This window comes from Rhinolophus sinicus, linkage group LG10, assembly GCF_036562045.2.
Source record: "Rhinolophus sinicus isolate RSC01 linkage group LG10, ASM3656204v1, whole genome shotgun sequence".
Taxonomy (NCBI): domain Eukaryota; kingdom Metazoa; phylum Chordata; class Mammalia; order Chiroptera; family Rhinolophidae; genus Rhinolophus; species Rhinolophus sinicus.
In genome coordinates this window covers 43,109,342-43,128,694 of record NC_133759.1, presented here as the reverse complement: position 1 = coordinate 43,128,694, position 19,353 = coordinate 43,109,342, and the positions used below count along the sequence as shown (strand labels likewise).

Sequence of the window (19,353 nt, the reverse complement as noted above, 5' to 3'; positions counted from 1 at the left end):
TAATGGTTGTACAACAGTTGAATGTGCTTAATGCCACTGAGCTGTGCACTTAAAAATGGTTAATTGGTAAATTTTATGTTACGTGTATTTTACCATCATTAAAGAAATATAATAAAACTAAAAAAGAAAGTATAAACAATTCAAAGTATAAACAACACAAAGAGTTGTGTTAAATGAAAACAATGACTCGCATCCTGTTCTCTTTATACTTAATAGGTGGCTGTTAACCAGTATTTTAAAAACAGAACAACAGTAGCAATAATGAAGCCGCTGTGTTTTGAGCTGAGCAGTTTCCTTGCGCGGTCTCCCTTAGTTCTCATGAAAGTCATCCAGAGTAAACACAGCTGGCAAGTGAAAGAGCTGGTTTCCATCCAGACCCTGAACTCTAAACAGCTAAGCTCTGTCGCTTCTTTTATAAGACAGTTTTACTTAAGAGAATAATATACCAGTGACAGTAAAGGAGAAAGTCACCTGTTGTCCCCCCATTCAGCCTCCTTGTTACTTCCTTGCATTCCCTCTAGCCTTTCTTCACAGGTTCCCGCCCCGTTTTCCTGCTTTTCTGCAGGTGGGGCCCGGGGCAGTGCCATCTGCCCTAGCCAGATGGTGGGGACAGTGAAAGCAGCCCCAGGTTTAAATCTTACCAGCTGTTTGACTCAGGGACAAATCATGTCGTCTCTGAGAGTCTCAGGGTGCTCAAAAATGAACTACAGATACTTGTTACCCACCTGAGATTGTCGTGAACATCAAATCATCCGCATAGTGCCATGCAACTGTGGTGCCATGTGTTTAGGCATTATTACTACTGTTCAAGTCCCAGAGCTTGAGTTTGAAAGCGTCGGCCCCATTGTAATGATCAGTTTTGTTTGCAGAGACACAGTTTATCTGTTGGGATGAATGCTACTGGGACTCAAAGGTTGGAGACGGTTTGTCTCAGCTCCATGTGATGCACGTGTAAGAGTTTGCAGGCCGGTGGCCTTCCCCAGGACTTCGGTGTCCCCACTGTTTTGGTTTTCAAATATGGGTCCACCTCCAACCACCAGGGGGTGCAGGGCCTTGAATGCAGGACAGTAGAATTTGGATTTGATCTGGGAGGCAAGCCAGGGATATAAAAAGTCAGGTGAAGGGGGTGCTGTTTATCTGGACAATGGGAAGTCAGAAAGGCTTTCAGCAGGGAACTGCTGAGGCCAGGGCTGTATTTTGGTAAGATGTGGCCTGGAGAGGAGAACTAGGAGCTGGAGGCGGTGAGAGATGATACGAGGTGGAGAAAGCTGCTTCACATAGAGCTGTCGCTGAGAAGTGAGAGGTGGAGTAGGTGTTTGTGAAACACCTTTGGGGTTTTACAAATCCGTACAAAGGGGAAGTGATTACTCTCGTGAAGGCAGGTGACCTTCACCCACGCTTTTTTGGCCAGTCCTGCCTGCTCAGGCTTTGCGATCTTGGGCAAATCATTTAATCTGCTCAGGCCTCAGTTTCCCCATCGCTAACAGGGACGAAATGAAAAGTCCTTGTGAGGCTTTGATGTATGCCAAGCTGGACCTGGGTCTGGCACAGTTGCCACTCAGTTGACATAGCTACTGTTTTCAGCGTTCCTATATATAAAATGGGGAAGGAGACATATGTTTCCACTGCTTGTGGAAGGGGAAGCTGTAGGACTGCCAGAACTTCTATATTTAGGGGCTCCACGAGGGACTTAGCAGGATGGATGTCTCTCATTGCCCCACATGTTCAGGGAAATGTATCGTTTATGGGCTCTTTCATGTCTGTGCTCTCATATCCCCCCTCCCCACAGCCTATAAACCGGCAAGCAGATATTTTCATGATTATCATCTCCCTTTTAGATGTGAAGAAACAGGCCCTGAGAAGGAAGGTGACTTGTGTAAGGTCACACAGCTAGTAGGCTAAGAAGCCAAGTGTGTCTGACTGAGAATGTCAGAGCTGGACTGATCACAAGCGATTGTCACGTCTAACCACTGCGTTTTACAGCTGGGGAGACCAAGGCCCACAGAGGGAAAGAACTCTCCAGGGCGCACACTGAATTCAAAGCAGAGCCTGGACTAGAGCTCAGGTCTCTAGGTCTCTGGCTTCTAGACCCAGCCTCTGGACGGCTACCCCACTTCACTGAATGATAACTTTCTTTCTTTCCACCTTGTTTCAGGGAAACCAGTTCCTGAAATCAAATCTTCCATCCCGGACTTCCCAGATGCTGTGAAGCCAGGAAGGCCCTTGGCAGCTTCTGTAAGAAACACCAAGGATGAACCGACAAAGGAGCAGCTTGTGAGGCCAGCTACTGTTCTCGGCTCAGGTATTCTTAATTAAATTTCATTTTTTTATTTAAAGGAAATTTATTTAAGGAAATGATGTATCTATAAGGATATTCAGCTCAGCATATAAAGCAAAAAGTTAGAAACAACAGTGGGGGTGGTAAAGTTAATGACAGAAGGTTGTAACAACAACACTGTTAACATACTATTAACATAACAGTACTGTTAACAGTGATTTGGATGTATATACTTTCATGGAAACATGCTTACAATGTACTGAGTTAAAGAGTGAAAAAAGTCATAAAATAATATGTATCATGTGATACTGTTTTTATAGAAAGGAAGAAATAACTCAGTGAATGAAGGCTTTCTGTGTGCCAGACACTGACCTAAGCACTGCAAAGATGCTGACTTATTTCATCCTCAGTTAGCTGTATGAGTTAGGGATTGTGATTATCCCCATTCTACAGATGAGAAAACTGAAGCCCAGAGAGGCTGAACAGCCTCCCAGGGTCATAGCACGGGCCCAGGTATTTTTTTTTCTTTCTTTCTTTTTCTTTTTTAATTTATTGGGGTGACAATTGTTAGTAAAATTACATAGATTTCAGGTATACAATTACATCATCTGTAAATCCCATTGTGTGTTCACTACCCAGAGTGGGCCCAGGTATTTTACCTGTGGTTTCCCAAGTCCCCATTGCAGGCTCTGCGCTGGGAGCCTGATGACCTTTCTGTCTGCTCTCCACAGGCCTGTGGTTTGTCCCGGGCCTGGCCCTCACAGTCATGCAGTGGGGTGCTGAGGGGTGCTCCCTGCCTCCCATCGTCCTTCTCTTTGCCAGTCACAGATATGCTGCTTTGTTCTATGGCACCTGATGCACCAAATGGGAAAATGATTTGCTCAAGGTCACCTGAGTAGGAAGTAGCATCTGAGCAGTGTGATTTGAACGCTGTGTCCCTAGCCCCTGCATACTCCACTATTCCAAAGCCTTTCAGACCACTTCAGATTTGTCTCCATCCCCTCGTGCCCAGGAAAGGGTGCAGGGACAGTTTGCCAAACGATGGAAGGACTCAACCAGCAGATGACTTCTCCAAGGGGAATTGCCACTCATGCCCACATCTCCATTCTGATCACCTCTCCCTTGGAGCCTCCCTTCCACTCTCCTGCAGCCTCCTGAGTGGTGAGCCAAGGATCCCAAATCCACAAACTCTCAGTTCAGCAGTGTAGATCCTGAAGCCAAGGTCAGCACAGCTGAGGAGAGCATGCACAGGCTTTGCATTAGACAGACCTGCATTGGAATCCCACCTCTGCCACTTTTTAGCAGAATTCCTTAGCCTTTCTGTGCCTCAGTTTCTTCATCTATAAAATGGGCATCATGATAAAATATATGTCGTCACTTTGTGATAAGGAATCATACACCTCAGGGCTGCCACCATGTACAAGTGCTCATTCAATGTTAGCTGATGTTAGGAACATTCCAGACACCCCATATAGGTTGAGTCTGGAAAACTAATTCTAGCTCAAAAGGTCTGAATTATTTCCTGTAGCTAAAGAAAAAAACAATGCAGAACTTTGATCAGCAATTAAAGATAAGGGGAAATAGTCCTAAAGCAAACGTGATACTGGTTGATGGCCAACGGGAAACACAATAATCAAATAGGGAAATTCTAGGTGTGTGCTGGTCAGGATGGAGGAGGTTACAGGTGTAGTTTCTTCTTCTGATGTTCCTTATCTAAGTGACTGCAAAAACAAGCGTCATATGTCTCTGCCAGCCTTTGTACTGTTCACTTTCTTTTCTTTTTCTTTTTTTTAATGGATTGTATAATTTAATTGAAATAGAAGCAAAAGTTAAATATGAAACTCAAGGTTGAAATAAGATTTTGTCTTTAGAGATTCTACTGTCTAATACTTTATAACATTATTGTAGATTCTAAAAGTAACTTTTCAAAATTAATATGTATTCATTTTGTTACACATGACACCTTAGAAAGATAGTAACAGAAGAAAATATTTTAGCATGATACATTATACACATTTAAAGCCATAGTCATTATCTTACTTAAAAGAATAATTTGTCTCGATAAATTCAGGAACAACAGTGATGACATTAAAAAATGGCATCAATATTGAAAAAAACATAAGGACAGGATTACATTGATGTTCTGATAATAGAATTTGCTATATGAAGAAAGAAATAGAAGCAGCTAAAACCTAATAAAAAAAGAAAGTTTATACAAAGGCTAAGTTGGAAATAAATTTATACCAGTGTATTGGTTATCTCTTGCTACATAATAAATTACCCTGTCTTTTACGACCCAGTCTCTGAAGTCGTACAACTCTTCTGCCTCATTCTAATCATTAGAAGGATGTCATTAAGTCCAGCCCATACTCAAACGAAGGGGACTTAGTCTTCCCTTCTTTTTTTCTTTTTTGTAGATTTTTAGGATACATTTTAAAAATTAGTTTCAGGCGTACAAAACAATGTAATAGTTAGACATTTACACCCCTCACAAAGTGAATATACCGTTCACTTTCTTTTTTATTTTTTTTTCCTCCCCTTCTTCCGCCTCCACCCCCGCTTCCAGTTCCATTCATTTTCTTGAATGGCCCTGAGAAGCTCTTGTGCCTTGGCAGATTGAGATGATACATACAATCTGTAGACAGAAACAGGAAGTCGGTTGTCTTTCTCTAAATTGAACGTAAGAGAGTAATCATTAATTTCATCAAATAACCCAAAGTCTGTCTTCTCTTGGGAAAACCTCCAAAGTTCAAGCTGATTGATTATCTTGTAGGAGTGGAGAATGTGGGGGCAGTGGGGGCTGCGGTGGGAACAGCGGCTGCCTGCGTGCAGGAGACACTGGGCCAGAAGCTCCTAGTCAGGGCCTCACAAGTCACCCTGACAACCAGAGAGGCGGGGGCTCGTGATACCCACTTTGACAGCTAGGGAAGGATGCATGACCTGCCAGAGCTTCCTGGCTGAACGAGTGGTGGGGCCAGGATTCAGCTCAGGTGGGTTGCCCAGAGCTCACATAGTAACCCCTGTGTATACATACTGACCCCCTTGCAGTAGGTGGGGAGGAAGTTGGGGAGAGACATGGAGGAGGAAAACAGATGAGCAGGTGAGCCATGGACAGACTCTGAGCACCTCATTAAACAGATTCTCAAAGCTAGAATTCAGATGAAAGGCCTCTGAGTAGCTGCAATAACTATACAGAGCCTTAGCTATGGGAGAGGCCCTTGGGCTGTCAGTCAGAACCTGTTTATTCTTATTCTACACATAGTTTTACCAGCCGTGGTGTTCCATGTGTACCAGAGACTGATCTTTGTGCTTTATAACTGTCATCTCTTTTAATCTGGACAAGAGCTCTATAAGGAATGGACTATTATTACTTTTTTTGCATTTGAGAAAGCTAGAGAAATGAAGCATAACTCACCCAAGGTCAAATCTTTAGTAAAGATGGAGCCAGGACTTGAGCCCAGTTGTGTCTGATAAACAGAAAGGAGACTGGGAAGCTGCAGAGGCAGATCCACTGCCAGCCACTAGGCAGGGTACAGGGAACCCCAAACGAGACGCAGCACCACCACACGTTCTGTGCTCAGGCCCCCAGTGATGCAACACAGCAGAGCGAGATTGGAGGTATTCTGCTTGGGAAAGCAGATATTCTAGAAAGATTTTCATGGGAATTTTTTTTTTTTAGTAGTTTGGGTACACGAAGGGTTAACTCTTGGTGTTTTGGAAATGACCCTTATGTAGCCCAGTGTCTTCCCTGACCCAGTTCTTCCATGAGATTTGGCAAAGCAAGGGCTCGTTGTTATCTGATGTATCAGCCTTGCAGTAGTGGCCCAAACCTCATTCCTTTTATTTTTTTCCAAAACCACAGGAATAAATAGACTCAACCACTCCTCCAACTACTACTAGTAGCTCTCATTTGTCACAAGAGTAGACCTCAGTGATCCTCCCAACCCAAGGGACCTGGTATAGCCCCCAGAGTGAACCCCAAGCATCCAGTCAGATCACAAGTCCTGGCTGTGTGAGGTCAGCAGTGACCTTGGAGAGGACAGGGGCCATTGTGCAGCCCTGCTCTGATGCGAGCACTCGGCCAGGGAGCGGGGGCGGCACAGCACTCGAGGAAAGAAGCAGGAGGGAGATCGAGTTGGCCTGGAGCAGTGTTCTCGGGGTGTGGAGCCTGTGTCCCCAGTGGTACATGAGAACATGGACGTTAGAAAAAATATACATCCCATGTACAGAAACCTAGGGATTTCAAGGCCAAATGCATACTTATGTGAGTTAAAGTGGATTGAAAGAAAAACATCAAGTAACTCATAGTGAGGCAGCACAGAGACATAGCCAACATCTAGGAGGTGGATGAACGTGACCACAGTTTGGGGGACATAGGCCCAGGGTACTGGGCCAAGGTCAAGAGAAGGCAGGGCAGGGGCAGAGGTTTCATCACAGGGGTGGCAGTGACAGGACGTCTTTCTGCAAGGTGGGGTCCCTGCACCCGTGGGCCAGTGGGGGCCTGTACTCCAGAAGCCACGATGAACATGCAAAGATTTTCACAGGACAAATGCCTGAGAGAAAATGGGGAGAGAGCTAGGCAAGGCTGGGGGCACCTTTGGACCCCAGGGAAGGAAAGAGGGTGGGAAGGCGGGTGGGAGGGTACTGCCTGCCTACAGTCAAAGGCAGGCTAGTGGGTGTCCTTGAAAAGACTGGGGTCCCCATCAGAGTCCTGGCTCTCCCCTGAGGCTCCCCTCTGCACGCATGCCCTGTGGGGGGTGGGGAGCAGCCTGTGGGAAGCGTGGCCTGGGTGCAGATGTGGGCATGGATCTGCGTGAGCAGCAGGGCTCTAGGTCAGTTATGCTGCCAGCAGCTGGTCTGCGGCACGTTGCTGATGTTATTTATTCTATTTTTCATTCTGGATTTATTAAATAATTTGTTTGTTCGGCAAAAGTTTACTTCTGGAGTCTGAGCTATAGCTCTTACCCCAAAGCTCAGTTTACAGTTCGAGTGCACTGATGGACTGAGAGCACGTATGTGCTCCGGTGTGTGTGTGTGTTTAGTGCTCCGTGCTCACGTTCTCTGATACACTGTGGGTGTGCAAACATGGTACCTTCTCAAATTTAGTTCTTTCAAATATACCTAATGCTGAAAAATGTGAAAAACAAAAACAAAAAACTCCTAACAACTCTAGGAGCGGGAGCAGACCCAGGGAGAGAGGTTTAGGATGCCTCTTCTGTTGGGCTCCGTGGCGGACGAAAGAGCCTCAGGTTTTGTTCCAGGTGACTTGTTTTATCAGCTGCCTGGATCAATAGTTTAGCAGGGCTGATTCATCCTGGTACTATTTTCAGCCTTCTGAATTTTTTTTTAATGTGTGTGGCCGACGTTCCAGATTAATCACTCCTTTCCTGATGTCATAAACCAGAAATACGTACGGGAAGCTGGTGAATGTGGCCAGCAACCCTGAGGTCAGCTTCCCTTGGAAGGGCCGGCCCCCAATTACTCAGAGGCCTCAGTTTCACCCTCTGTAACAAGTAGAGGATAGTGGTACCTACCTCCTAGGACTGTGGTGGAGGTTAAATGAGGGTTAAGTGAGGCATTTATTGATTATTTATTTATTTATTTATTTAATTTATTTATGTTATTTATTTTTAAAGATTTCATTGGGGAAGGGGAACAGGACTTTATTGGGAACAGTGTGTACTTCTGGGACTTTTCCAAGTCAAGTTGTCCTTTCAATTGTAATTGTGGAGGGCGCAGCTCAGCTCCAGGTCCAATTGCTGCTGTTAGTTGCAGAGGGCGCAGCCCACCATCCCTTGTGGGAGTCGAGGAGTCGAACCAGCAACCTTGTGGTTGAGAGGATGGGTTCCTACCAACTGAGCCATCTGGGAGCTCAGCAGCAGCTCAGATCAAGGTGCCATGTTCAATCTTAGTTGCGGGGGGAGCAGTCCCCAATCCCTTGAGGGAGTCAAGGAGTCAAACTGGCAAACTTGTGGTTGAGAGCCTGCGCTTCAACCGAGTCATCTGGCACTGGCCCATGTGGGAATCGAACCAGCAGCCTTCAGCGTTAGAAGCACGGAGCTCCAACCGCCTGAGCCACCAGGCCGGCCCCCAAGTGAGGCATTTAGAACAGTCTCTGGCATGATGCTTTCCCACTGTCATACCTCCCCATGGTCTGGTGCCCTCCTACCTCATATCTACTTGTTGGAAATGTTTCCCCATCTTTCAAGCCCAGCTCAAATGCTCTTTCAACTCTGAAACCTTCCTGGATATCCCAGCCCCCCTGGCCGGCCTCTCCTGCCTCTGACCTCAGAGGCTGGTTATTGCCATTCCTACCATGGTGGAGGTTTCTGGAAGGCAGGCTTCATAGCTAATTTTCCTCTGAGTTTTTCTCTGCTCTTTGCAAGGGAAGTGGGACAATGTAGGGGTTGGATGTCACACAGATGCATTCCATTTGAAGGCTGGTACTGCCACTTACTGTGTGGCCCTGGGCAGGTGACCACCTCTAGTAACTCTGTTGATCTACTGACCAAATGGGGATCATTTATGGGACCAATCCCTAGGGCTGTCATAAGGATTCATTTAGGTAATGGCATGAGAAGTGCGTTGGGTGGTACCTGGGGGTATCAAGATATGGCAGCTGTCATTATGGACAATAAGTGTTTGTGGAATGAATCAGAGACTGGCTTGGTCTGGGGACTGACCGAGCTCCTCCTGCCTGCCTCCAGCCGGCCACTTCCTGACCCACAGTCTCTCCTTTCCAGGGCCCGTTCCAGCCAGAACCAACCTCCTGCCTCCTGAAGATGCCCCTCCTGCCTTAAAAACCAGCCTTCCTGCTTCATCTGATTCAAAGGTAAATCCCCCATCCACTAGTGATTTCAAATTACTCTGAGCTTCTAAAACTGTAAGTACTGGTCATCAATAAAGCTGGGGCTGGGTGGCGGGGGTGGGGGAGGGGGGGATTGGTGCACTTTAGTGAATAGTCTTTTTATTGGGGACTATTGGGGAACAGTGTGTTTTTCCAGGGCCCATCAGCTCCAAGTCGTTGTCCTTCAATCTAGTTGTGGAGGGCGCAGCTCAGCTCCAAGTCCAGTCGCCGTTTTCAATCTTAGTTGTAGGGGGTGCACCATCCCATGTGGGAATTGAACCTGCAACCTTGTTACCAAAAGCTCCCCTCTAACCAACTGAGCCATACGGACACCCCCTGAATACACTTTTTTGATGAACTTTTTCATTATTTGTGTTTAAATGAGAGATGATAACTGGCATCTTCCTTCCCCTCAAAATAAATTGGTTGTGGTTGTCATTGGCTTACAAACCACCTCCCCTCCAACCTTTTTCAACTGAAAATATGTCTGAGTTATCCTGAATTTTCAGTGACTTGGGTCTAGGGCCACATATGACTTTTGTGGGTCTTAGGCATTTGTGCCTTTATGGGCCCTTTCCTTCATTTAAAAAAAAATTAAAATTATATTTTACGATTGCGTTGATATAAAGATGAATGTAATTCAAGCTAGATTAAAAATTAAAACATCTTCTTCCACTCTAAAAGTTCATTTTTGTTCTTCTGATTTTAAAACAGTTTTATGGACCCCTAAAAGTGTCGTGGGCAGGGTGCCTGGTGAAGCAGCTAGCTCTGCGTGGGTCTGGTTAATGAAGCACTCCCATAAAGGAGACTGTCACTTCCACAGGGTTTTAATTACCTTTGAAAATTAATCATTGTCAAAGAGGACTTAATAGCTTGGGAGCGTGACCATGGTATCATATTAAATGAAAACAGCAGATACCAAAACTACGTGTGTGTCATGATTTCCATTTGTTAAATACATCCTTACATATCTAGTTGGGAAGAAATACACTAAGCTTTACTAACAGTTAAGTAGATAATGGGATTAAGGGAATTCCCCCCCCCCCCAATTTTTTAAAACTGTTTATTAGAGTATATATAACTTTCACAAACTTAAGTTTATGTACACCTATTTTTAAGAAGAGATTTTATTGAAACAGAGCTGCTTTTCATAGGCTTACACACGGTGTCAAGCAGGCTCTGGAGCTCGGATTACAGAATCGCGTTTGAGTAGGGAAATAGCATGTCCCATATTAATTCAGTATGAATCTCTGTCTCTTCTCTCTGAATCCCCAGGATTGCAGCACCTCTATACCTAAGCAGGAAACACTTCCGAGCCAAACTGGAGAAAGCCTTTTCTGGAGTGAGGTGGACGTGATTCAGGCAACCGATAACTTCAACCAAACCCACAAAATCAGCGAGGGGACCTTTGCTGACATCTACAGAGGGCAAAGGCACGGCACACCATTTGTCATCAAGAAGCTCAGAGAAGTGAGCACTTCTTGGTTTCTAGTAGGGGCTGGAGGCTGCACGGGTGAGGCTGGGTTTTCACCTTTCAATGTCTTTTCCCACAGATGCCCTGCTCAGGTCCAGGATCAGTTGAAAAATTCTTCCAGGCAGAGACACAAATTTATCATAGGTAAGCCTCCCCTTAGGAAAATACTTTGTTTAATAATGATGACAGCTAACCCTATGGAGAGCTTAAAACATGTGACAAACATGTTTTAAGCACTCTGTACGTATAAACCCATTTAATCCTCACAAGAACCCTATAATGTAGCTACTGTTATCACATTATTTTACATATGGTCAAATTGAGGCACAGAGAAGTTAAGTGTCTTGTCCAACATCACAGAGCTAGTAAGTGACAGAGCTGGAATTTAAACCTAGATTGGTCTGGCTGCACAGTCCATGCTTTTTCTATATAATGACTATATGCATAGATTAGAATTATAAAAGAACCTTGGTTCACTTGGTTCAACTGCTTTCATCCTGGAGGAAAGAAATACGTTTCTATCCTATTTTTTTCCTATGCCATTTTTTAAGATGGGCAGACACTTACCGATACCAACTCTAAGGGCAAATCCATTTTAAAATCCTAGTGCTCTAGAGCAGGATCTGGCAAATGACCCTCAGGCTTAATCTGGCCCTGCCTGTGTTTATATGACCTGAGAGCTAAGAATGGTTTGAAAAAAAAAGAAAAAGAAAAAGTATTTCATGATACATGAAAAGTATAAGAAATTCAAATTTCAGTGTCCTCAATAAAGTTTTATTGGAACACAGCCACGCTTATTTATTTCTGTATTATCTGTGGCTGCTTTTGTGTGACAGTGCACAGTTGTGGAATTGCAACAGAGACCATATGGCCTGCGAAGTCTAAAATATTTACTGTCTAGCTTTTACAGAGAAATTTTGCTGTCCTCTGATCTTGAGCAATAAGGACCTTCAAAAGCCATCCTCAGACCTGCTCATTTTATAGATGGGGAAACTGAGGCTGGAAAAGTGAAGTGAGCCTCCCTGTCATAGAGCTGGGTGGGGACTGGGAAAGAAAAGGGAAGGACTGTTTGGAGACCTGTGGACTTGTCCTGGTTCTGCCATCACTGACTGATGAACTTAACAAATGTATATTGGGCACCTGTCATATGCTTGACACCAGCTGTCATTCAACCTTTGCAAGTCATTGTCTGAGAAACTCTGCCAACATGCAGCGTTGGGCACGTAATGCATGATAGTTGTAGAGTATTTTAAGAAATAAAGAAAATTACAAATAAAAACATAAAAATCACCTATAATATCTCCAAATTAATATTTTGTATTAATATTTCGGTATATTCTTTAATCTTTATTCATACATATGTATGAATGCACACATACATACACATACTTATATACACATACACATTTAGTGGAAACTGGAAGTCTAATACCTTTCCACCTTGGCGTAGTGCCTTCCTGGAGTTGGCAGTCATTCCTTCATTCATTGATTTGGCAAATGTGAGTTGTCAAGGCCTTAACTTGGCTCTAGGAAGTGCAGACTGTGAAGAATACAGAGTCCCTGACTTCAGAAGTCTGGTGGGGAAAGTGAAGTGTAAATAACTCTAATGATATGAAAAGTGTGAAGTAGGATGGCTTGGGGGGAGTGGAGGAGGGCAGAGAGGTCCGGCAGTAGGCCATTACAACAGTCCTGGCGAGAGTCCATCAGGGTCTGACCCAAAGCAGAGGAGGGGGGAAGGAAAGGGACGTTTGGCAAGCTATTTATGACAATGAATGGTGACTAGTTAGATGGGGGAGGTAAAGAGGTTTCTAGGAAATTGGATGGATGGTGGTACCCTTCACTGTGACAGTAACTGTGGCTGGAGAAGCGGGTTTGGGGCTTGTTGAGTCTAGGCTGCTCATATAGAGCACTGGGGCTGGAGATGAGATTTGAGAGTATTCCTCATAGAAGTGGGAGATACCTGGCGGAGCAGCTTATAAGTCAAGATGATGAGCCTAACTGGGGAGACTCAGGTTTCAGAGGGAGGTAAAGGAGGAGGGTCTTGGTGAAAAAGGCCAAGAGTGGTCAGAGAGGTAGGAGGAGAGTCAGGAGGGACGGGTGACTTGGAGCCCAGCAGAAGGGGATTTCGGGGAGGAACTCCAGTTCTGGGAGTGAAAAGAACTACTGATCCTGGCTTCACTGCTTGTTAGTTGTAACCTTGGGCAAGTTCCTTAATCTCTAAATCTCTTAACCACCCCAGAAGATGGGGTGGTTAAGGTGTCATGCTTCAGAGGAGTGAAGCAGGATAAGTTCAAGCAACTTGCTTCCAGCTCCTTGAAGGCAGGCAATTTTCATCTTTCTATGCTGGTGCTGGGCCCTTAGGGTGGTGGAGAGGGCAGAAGAGGGGTGGGAGGTAAGGAAGTGGAGCAGCCTTTGATGACTCCTTCTGTCTGACTCCTCACCCCTGCACCGATGCCTGATTTCAGATGCTGCCACCCCAACGTCTTACCTCTGCTGGGCTTCTGCACTGGAAAACAGTTTTATGGCTTGATCTACCCCTACATGGCAAATGGGTCTTTACAAGACAGACTCCAAGATCAGGTAAGGGGCTGGGTCATGGTCAGAGAGCAGGACCAGGAAGCAACCAGTTAGAGAATCAAGGGTTAAGGACTTATAGATGACCAGAGCGGAGAGGGGCTATCCAGAGAGGCCCTTCAAGAAGAAAAGTTGGGTCAGAATATATAAGATCTGTCTAAACATCTTCAGGTAAAAACCTATAACAGATTTATTTGACAAGAGGCATTTCATTTAAGTCAAGATCAAGACAAAGGGTCCCATAGCACTAATTTTATTCAACATCGTTCTGGGGGTGCTAGCCAGTGCAATAGGACAAGGAAAAGCACTAAGAGATACAGAGTATGGAAAAGTGGAGGCAAAATTTTATTTAAAAATGCTATTCTAATGTATGTGTGTTTGCTTGTGTATTTATGGAATATACCTCTGGAAAGATACAAGAAACTGGTACTTGGGCTGCCTTTGGGGAGGAGAACTAGATAGCTGTGGCGCAGGACTGGAGGGAAGCTTTTACTACATATCCTTTTGTACCTTTCACATATTATACCACGTGACTATAATAGCTATTAAAATTATAATTTTTAAAACAAACATCCTTTCATAAAATCCTCAAACAGAGGGGAAAAAAAGTTACTCCACAACAGAATTATGGCTTTTTTGGGTGGAACCAGACAAAGCAGTTATTCATGTTTGCTTTGCTGACCTCTCACTATGTGCAAGGGCTTTACACATGTCTCCTCCAGGCTTTGCCACAACCCAAGAGGTTTTCTCCATTTTCCAAAAGAGTAGTCTCTGGCGCAGAGAGGCAAAGTGGCTTGCTCAGAGGAACACAGCTGATAAGTGTCAGGCAGTGGTTTAAACTACATTCATGTGTCTTTAAATTTCAGTTTTTGAGAAGAAATCTATTAACAAGGCCAGTTCTTAGAGGGTGTGGGACCTAAGACATGACTTGAAAACTATGGGGTGATTTAGTCTGGAAATTCAGTCTTAGAAAATAGTGGCAGCACCTGGGGAAGTGGGGGGACTTTAGCTGCGCTCTGCCACAATCCCCATCGGCCCCTGTGAAGTCTCTCCAAACACATAAAATGGGTGTAAGACCCACGTCCCTGGTGTGTCAATACAAGCTCCCTAGCTCCTCTCCCCATCAGCCCCTCCTAGAGAAAAATTCTAGAGCTGCCACTAAAATAGCTGCTGTTTATCAAACACCCAATGTGTGGCCGGCACTATGCTACGGGCCTACCATATGCTCCTTTAAATCCTTACAACCCTAAAGCATAGGGGTTCACATTTCCATTTTATATCTGAAGAAACCAAGGCTCAGAGATGTTGAGTGTCTTTTCCAAAGTTACACAGCTAGTGTCTCTCTGAGCTAGGATGTACACCTAGATCTGTCGGGTGTCAAAACTGGCACCCTGCCAGTACACCGTCCTGGCCGAGCCCTGTTGCAGAGGATATGAAGAGCTGGAGAGACAGGAGCCCAGGACCCTGCCATGGGGCTTTAAGAACTCCTTTCTTTCTCTTAGGGTGGCTTGGACCCCCTCCTCTGGCCCCAGCGCATCAGCATCTTCTCAGGGCTGCTTCGTGCTGTGGGGCACCTTCACAGCCTGGATATCATCCACAGCAACATCAAGAGGTGAGAGAGGTGGGCTCAGGCTGCAGGGATGAGGCAGCACACATTCCTGGGTCCCCTTCCTCTTCCTCTGTCTCGCTTTTTGCCTTGTCTCCCCAGCTCATCTCCCTTGAGTCTCTTTCTTTTTTTGTTATACTCTCAGAAAGAAGTATTTCTGGGTTGTGTCTCTGCTTGCTGTCAGCGTGACCTGCCTGCCTGTCACCACGTTTGTCTTTCTGAGCTGGTGTGTTACCAGCAAGCACCCCACGACCCTGATGTATTTACTTCCCACCCAGATGGTCTGCACCTGGTCCTTGGAGTTTGGGCCATGTCTGCCAAGCCCCCTGGGATTTTGAGCTCTGTGCTCAGGGTCTTCTCCGAGACCTGCTCCCCCCCGCCCCCCCCACACATACACTTGTGTACCTGTTAGTGAAAGCAACTTGAGTCAGGGAGGCTTCCTGCAGACTGACATGCACCCCAGCCTCTCAGTATCATGCTCCCAAACATCCAACAGCAAGAGGTCTTTGTCTGGGGACTGGCAGCGTGGGGGAGAGAGTCCAGAAAATACCAGAGGATTTGGCAAAATGGAGCTCAAAACCGTGTGACCCATACTTCCCCAAGGTCCTCTCTCTATTTGGCAAAGGGAAGCCTTTTCTCTGTCCTCTCCCCTGATTCTTGTTTGATCGCACAAACAACTGTAATAGCAAGAAAGGAAATGGAAAGATGAGAGGTCGGCCTGGCTAACTGCCTTGACTCCAGCCGGCCTCTATTTTTCTCTTTCTTGTTTCGCCCCTGCCCACACAGAATTCTTAGCTCTAAGGTAGCATGGTCACCTGGTTACCAATTATATTCTCTCCCCCTCTTCATTTAAACATGGTAAACATGTCCCCATATTGCATGTCATGATGTTTGGTGACTTCTTAGTCTTCCATTGCAGGGGTTGCCCATAATTTACTTACACACTCCTAATAGTGGACATTAGAATTGGTATATACTTAAAGAAAAAAAACTATGAGGTATTAGTTCTACATTGAATATTTTTGCACATGTAGCTTAGTGTTTTTGTCCTTCCTACCACTTTGCAGTACTTTTTGAGAGTTCACTCCCACGGTTTAGATGATTAGGTCCAAGAATATTTTTATTTCTCTTATTCCCCACGATCTGGGGAGGTTCAGTGCCAGAGGATGCTGGCATTTAGACTTGAGTCAGCTGGGCCAGAGCTCAGGGGCAGAACAGCGTTAGAAGGGACTGAGCCGGCACAACTTACGGGCTTGGCCAAGCTGAGGTTGACCAGGGTGGACGTCTGTGGGGATCAGGATAGCTGCCTCTCTTTGGTCACATCAAATGCCATTCCTGAGGCAGCAGGATTAATCTTAGCTCCTCCCCATTTGCTGGTGGGAGTGGGCTCTCCTCTCAGGATTGGCTCAGAAACTCCATGTTGAGGGTCTTCAGTGACCCTAACTTGCTAACGCTGACAGTATTCACTGCTAAGTTATTTTCCAAAAAGGTCTCCATGGCAACCTCTTCTTGTCCAGCCCCAAATGAGAAGTTTCTTTCTGCTTTGTTTTCCACAGCTCCAACGTTTTGCTAGACCAAAACTTGACCCCTATGTTGGCCCATCCAATGGCTCACATGTGTCCTGTCAACAAAAGATCAAAATACACTGTGATGAAGACCCACCTTTTCCAAGCCTCAGCTGCATATCTGCCAGAAGATTTCATCAGAGTGGGACAGCTGACAAAGCGAGTGGACATCTTCAGCTGTGGAATAGTAAGACCTTCTTTCCCTGCTTAGACTTGGGCCTATATTCATTTGTCGTTCCTACAGCTCCTTTGTAAGCACAGGCTATCATAGAGGCTCATAGATATGTCCCATCAAAATATAGTAAGGGTTGGCAAACTATGGCCCACAGGCCAAAACTGGCCTATGGCCTATTTTGTATGGCCTAGAACTAAGAATAGTTTTTACATTTATAAAAGATTGAATGATAATAATTTAAAAACAATGAAGACTATGTGACAGAGACTTGGTTTGTGGTTGACAAAGCTGGAAATACTTACTATCTAGCCTGTTACAGAAAAAGTTTGCCAATCCTCCAAGTAAAGGCACTCATGAGTGTCCAGATTCTAGTGGGCTACAGATAGTCTCCTGATTCCCATCCAGCCAGCCATCTATTTATCCAGTTGTATTTGTCTTTGTTTGTTCATCTATCTGTTTTGTCCATCTGTCCATCCATCTTTCCAGTCATCTATCCAACCAGTCAACACCCATCCATCCATCCATCTATCCATCCATCCAATAGCCACCCATCCATTCAGTATCCATCTACTCACCCAACCTCCCTCCTCACCACCATCCTGTCTGTCATTACAGTGTGTAGAATTTGTGTGGACTGCAAATATAATTCAAATAAATACCACCCCCAGGAGCTCATGGTCTGCGCAGTCTCCAGTGTATGTTTCTACAGCACACAAATTCCTTGAGATCTCTACAGGCTTGGTGTGTTTAAAGGTTCATGGCCAAATAGGTTTGAGAACTCTGTACTTCCTCTCTCTGACCACAGTCTCCTATCTACCTCCCCCACTAGTGCCCTTCCCCTAAGCCACCTTCTGCCCCTAGCCCAATCTCCACATGTCAGATTCCGCTTTCTTCTGTCTCCCAGCCCTTTGACCCTGCTGGTTTCCTTGGCCCCATCAGCCCCACTGAGTGGCTCAGCGAAGCTCAGCAGGGCTCGCCCAGGCTCCTGCTCTTTTAAGACCTGTTGGGACTCAACCTGCAGATTGCCAGACACTATAGTGTAGAGCTTAAATGACCTAGGGTACATCACCTATAACTCTGGGCCTCAGTTTTGTTCTCTGTAAAATGGGGGTACTGATACATGTGGAGATCAATAAGATAATATATACATAAACTGGTTAGCATAGTATCCTGCACATATCAAGATTATTATTATAGTGGTTATTTTTATTATTCCCACCTTCATACCCAAACTCCTGATTTCTGTTTACTCTTGACATTTTAGCTCAGCTCTTGGTGTAACAATTGGCTTTTTCATTCATTCATTCATTCATTCATTCACTTATTCATTCATTCACTCACTCATTCATTCATTCATTCATTCAGTGCCCACTGGCTCCCTGCACTCATTTTCTCAGCCCTGCCACCGACTGACAATATGATTTTGAATTTTGATTCCTCAGATGGGGAACACTGCATTTCTCAGTGTTTTTTTGTTTTTTTTTTGTTTTTTGGTGAGCACTAAAGGACCTCTGTAAAAGGCCCTGCACGGAGCTTATTGTGTGGAAGAGGCAGAGGAAATGTTTGTTTATTCATTTTCCCTTTATCCTCCCTCTTTTTCTGGCAGGAGCTGATGGGGGAGTCCCTTTTCAATTGGCTCCTGTCCACTTGCTGCAGGAGTGCCCTCTACTGCCCCCTCCTGGTCACTGCCAGTCTGTTATTAACCTTCGGAGCCCTTCCTCTGGGAGTGAGGAATTCTTGGCAGTAAATGTGAACCTATTATGAGTTGCTTCTGGAGAGGTTGTAGGAGAGAGATTTGACACTAAGGGTGGGGTACTGACTCTTTATATTCACAACCACTAGTTCCCCATTTACCAGATGAGGACACAGGCTCACATTTTAGTTACTTGCCCAAAGAACACTTGCACATGTAAGGAACAGAGTCAGAATTTTAACCCAGGTCTGTCTGACTATAGAAGCCCTTAACCTCCGTGCTATTATCTCTGCGAAGAATTCCTGTTCAAAGCAGATTTCCCATTTACTAAGACACATATCATGGCTTGTCAATTTTGTGGTGGCTTACACTGACTCAGGTCTGTGCTCCTTTTGTGAGCAGATAAATTAACGAACAAATGATGTTAATGAAGGTCTCTATGGATGAAATATGCTATTGATGTTGCTGAGATTTTCTGTATAGAATAAATATTTACAAATGGATTCCTTCTTTCCTGAGGTTGACATAGCAGTGTTTGCTTGCCATTTCTGATGGGTTTTTTAAATGAAATTATCTTTAAAATATAGGATGTGTGTGTATGTATGTGTGTATATAGATATATGTATATATAGATATATATGTGTATACATATGTAATGTATATATATACATTTATATACGTGTGTATATATTATATGTGTATGTGCATGTGTATGCATATAGTATATGTGTATATATATACATATGAATGATATGTGTGTGTAAGTGTGTGTGTATGTATATATATAAAACTGATGGTATTACACACTCATTTGTTTTTCCAGCCTCCCTACCTTGCTATCAATTAATCAAACCTTCTACTCCAGCTGAGAGGTATAGGTAGTTGGAGGAAGTATGGTGATAGTCTCATGTTCTAGATTTTTTGGGCAAGTGTCTGTGCTGGAAAATGGCGGAGCCAGGCCCGGAGCTCAGACTCTGTTACCTAGAAGAAGCTTCTCTCTTGGCCAGAATCTCTTGCCTGACCTTGTACACGAGTGCCTGAACTGTGCTAACTCCATGTTCTCTCCAGGTGTTAGCCGAGCTTCTCACTGGCATCCCTGCAATGGACAACGACCGAAGCCCAGTTTACCTGGTAAGGGAAC

General features: G+C 44.8%; 1 protein-coding gene across 1 annotated transcript in view; it reads left to right on the top strand.

The window, feature by feature from the left end:
- The window catches only part of IRAK2 (interleukin 1 receptor associated kinase 2), a 51,236-nt gene that overhangs the window by 22,895 nt on the left and 8,988 nt on the right, over positions 1-19,353 (top strand). The window contains exons 3-10 of the mRNA XM_019732668.2: positions 2,156-2,302; positions 9,022-9,110; positions 10,401-10,595; positions 10,679-10,743; positions 13,065-13,179; positions 14,676-14,785; positions 16,336-16,531; positions 19,281-19,343. Coding sequence (XP_019588227.2) covers positions 2,156-2,302; positions 9,022-9,110; positions 10,401-10,595; positions 10,679-10,743; positions 13,065-13,179; positions 14,676-14,785; positions 16,336-16,531; positions 19,281-19,343 — 980 coding nt within the window. The remainder of the gene's footprint in view (positions 1-2,155; positions 2,303-9,021; positions 9,111-10,400; positions 10,596-10,678; positions 10,744-13,064; positions 13,180-14,675; positions 14,786-16,335; positions 16,532-19,280; positions 19,344-19,353) is intronic.